The sequence below is a fragment of the Sinocyclocheilus anshuiensis genome, unplaced genomic scaffold (genome assembly GCF_001515605.1).
Source record: "Sinocyclocheilus anshuiensis isolate Anshui unplaced genomic scaffold, SAMN03320099.WGS_v1.1 scaffold417, whole genome shotgun sequence".
Classification (NCBI taxonomy): domain Eukaryota; kingdom Metazoa; phylum Chordata; class Actinopteri; order Cypriniformes; family Cyprinidae; genus Sinocyclocheilus; species Sinocyclocheilus anshuiensis.
Window position 1 is genome coordinate 767,143 of NW_015537953.1, and position 2,740 is coordinate 769,882.

At 39.1% G+C, this 2,740-nt stretch overlaps 1 protein-coding gene across 2 annotated transcripts in view; it reads left to right on the forward strand.

Moving 5' to 3' along the window:
- Positions 1-2,294, forward strand: part of LOC107664832 (afadin- and alpha-actinin-binding protein-like) — a 16,064-nt gene extending 13,770 nt beyond the window's left edge. For both annotated transcript variants that reach the window (XM_016455514.1, XM_016455522.1), the window contains exons 10-12: positions 1,723-1,896; positions 1,984-2,095; positions 2,179-2,294. In XM_016455514.1, the coding sequence (XP_016311000.1) occupies positions 1,723-1,896; positions 1,984-2,095; positions 2,179-2,240 (348 nt within the window). In that variant the 3' untranslated portion in view covers positions 2,241-2,294. The remainder of the gene's footprint in view (positions 1-1,722; positions 1,897-1,983; positions 2,096-2,178) is intronic.
- Positions 2,295-2,740: the final 446 nt, after the last annotated feature.

A 2,740-nucleotide genomic window follows, 5' to 3' on the forward strand; every position in this document is an offset into this window, starting at 1 on the left:
CCGGGAGGAGGTGGAGTCTTCTGTGCAGTGGTGCTGTTTTGTGCCTCAAAGCGAGCGAAGAAGACGTTCAGCTCGTTCGGCAGGGAGATGGTGCTGTCACAGGTGCGTGGTGGGGGCTTGTAGTCCGTAATGGTCTGTATCCCCTGCCACAGGCTCCGAGTTTCTCCGCTGTCGCTGAAACGATGTGCTATTCTCCTGGAGTACTGTCTCTTAGCCTCTCTGATGCCGCGGGATAGGTTGGCCCTAGTAGGAGGTCTGTGGTGTTATTGTATGTGGCAGCCTGCTTAAACATATTCCAGTCAGTGGTGGTAAAACAGTCTTGAAGAGCCTCTGACGACCCTTCCGGCCACTTCCAGTCTAAATATAAAGTAAGTAAACAATTCACTCGCTTAGATATCACTGCTTTGTGTCATGTCAAAATAAAACTTGAAATGGCCTGAAAACAGGATGACTGTGTCAGTTAGTGAGTATTCAGCTTGATGAAATGAAAGATTTATCTTTGTGTCTGTGACAGTGTTTACAGGGCTTTTATGACGATGACCCGAAAATAAGTTGACTTAAAAAGAACAGCTGAACATCACTTCACAAATAAAAAACGGAGTGTCTATTTACAAGTGCAAATAGCCCGCCTTGTTGGCAGAGGCTATTTACACTAACTCAAAGATTTATCTTTGTGTCTGTGACAGTGTTTACAGGGCTTTTATGACGATGACCCGAAAATAAGTTGACTTAAAAAGAACAGCTGAACATCAGTTCACAAATAAAAAACGGAGTGTCTATTACACTAAGTGCAAATAGGCCGCCTTGTTGGCAGAGGCTATTTACACTAACTCAGTCCACCAACGTAAGATTACTACAAAAGACGATAGTTTAGTAACAGCTCCAGTGCTATAGATGGTAAAGCGTCTATGGTTTGACGTGATCAACCCGGGTTCGATTCCACGTTTTGCCGAACTTTTTTTTCCTCCGTTTTCAAATCTCATATCACATCAGGTAGGTGTAGGGACGGCTTATATTGTCCCAGTATGGTGGCATCCATTTAATATTTTGAATTAAAATGATCATTTACACTCAATATGTTATTATTGCATATTGTTTTATAATGTACTACAATACGAAGGTGCAGATAATTTCCACTATTTAAAATTAGTATAAATACCTTGACATTTTTGGGCGAACCATCACTTTCCTACACTCTTAAAAAATAATGGTTGCAAAAGGGGGTTTGCCATAGAAGAACCATTTCTGGTTCACCAAATAACCTTTCAGTGAACAGTTCATACATTTAAAAGAACCTTTTTTTTCTTATTGTGAAAAAAACAAAAACATTTTAATAATCCAAAAAAAAAAAAAACGTTTCCACTATAAAGAACCTTTTGTGCAGTAGAAAGAGTTTGTGATTCTTCATGGAACCATTAATGTCAGTAAAGAACCATTATTTCTAAAGGCCAGTTCACACCACATCGACAGATGCAGAACAACTGCAATGGCTGACCGAGTACAGTACATCACTTCCAAGATCCAACAATGTTCAATCGGCAAAAGCAAGCGCCGACTAATGCCAGCAGACACCAATAGGGGTAACACACCGATCAGACAAAATCCGACGAACGTGTCTGTTGCCATTTGTTGGTGTCTATCTGTGTAGTTTGAATTGGCCTGAAGAATATAGACCAGCTTCACCAGAGCAAGAGAATATGAATATTGTTTTACTTTTTACAGCAACAGCTCAACACTCCCTGTGATGAAGAGACTGCAGCTGTTCTGAATGATTCCTACATGCTGGAAGAGAAGGAACGCTTGAAAGAAGAGTGGAAAGTGTTTGAAGAACAGAGGAAAAACTTTGAAATGGAAAGGAGAAATTTCACAGAGGCTGCCATCCGATTGGGCCACGAGGTTTTGCTTATAATTGGTTTTAACGTACTTCTGAATTCAGCTCTTAATTTATGTTGATTTTAATCACATTTTTCTTTTTCTCTTCAGAGGAAATGTTTTGAGGATGATCGTGCAATGTGGCTCAAACATCAGTTTCTTAACACAACATTTGCAGACCAAATGAAACCACAAAGTCGCATGGCTGATGAATTTTCAAAGCGTGAGTGATTAGTTTATCCTTTTTACTAGCTTAATTTCTCTTTGAAATAAAACTAATCTTGATACATTTCCTGATTTTGTCAGATTCTGGTCGTGAAGAGAAGCTCATTTCAATTTCTGGAAAAGTGAGCAAATCTCATCTGTAGTCTCATCCATGGAACTGCTTGCAGATGAACCTACGGTTACACTTTACTTGAAGGGGTGTGCATAAGACTGACATGACACCTTCATAATCATGACATGACACCTACATAATCATGACATGACACGTCATGAATATGAAGGTTTTTTTATGCATGTTTATGACAACTGTCATTAAGTGTCATTCGCTCAGTTATGTAATTTTTAATGCAAAGATTACATTATTTGACCTAACCCTAACCTAACTCTACCCCTACCCTTACCCCTAACCATAGCCCATAACAAAGACATCTCAAACAATGTCATCTTTGCATTAAAAATTACATAACTGAGCGAATGACACTTAATGACAGTTGTCATAAACATGCATAAAAAAACCTTCATATTCATGACGTGTCATGTCATGATTATGTAGGTGTCATGTCATGATTATGAAGGTGTCATGTCAGTCTTATGCACACCCCTTCAAGTAAAGTGTTACCGAACCTACTTTTTTTTTCCAACA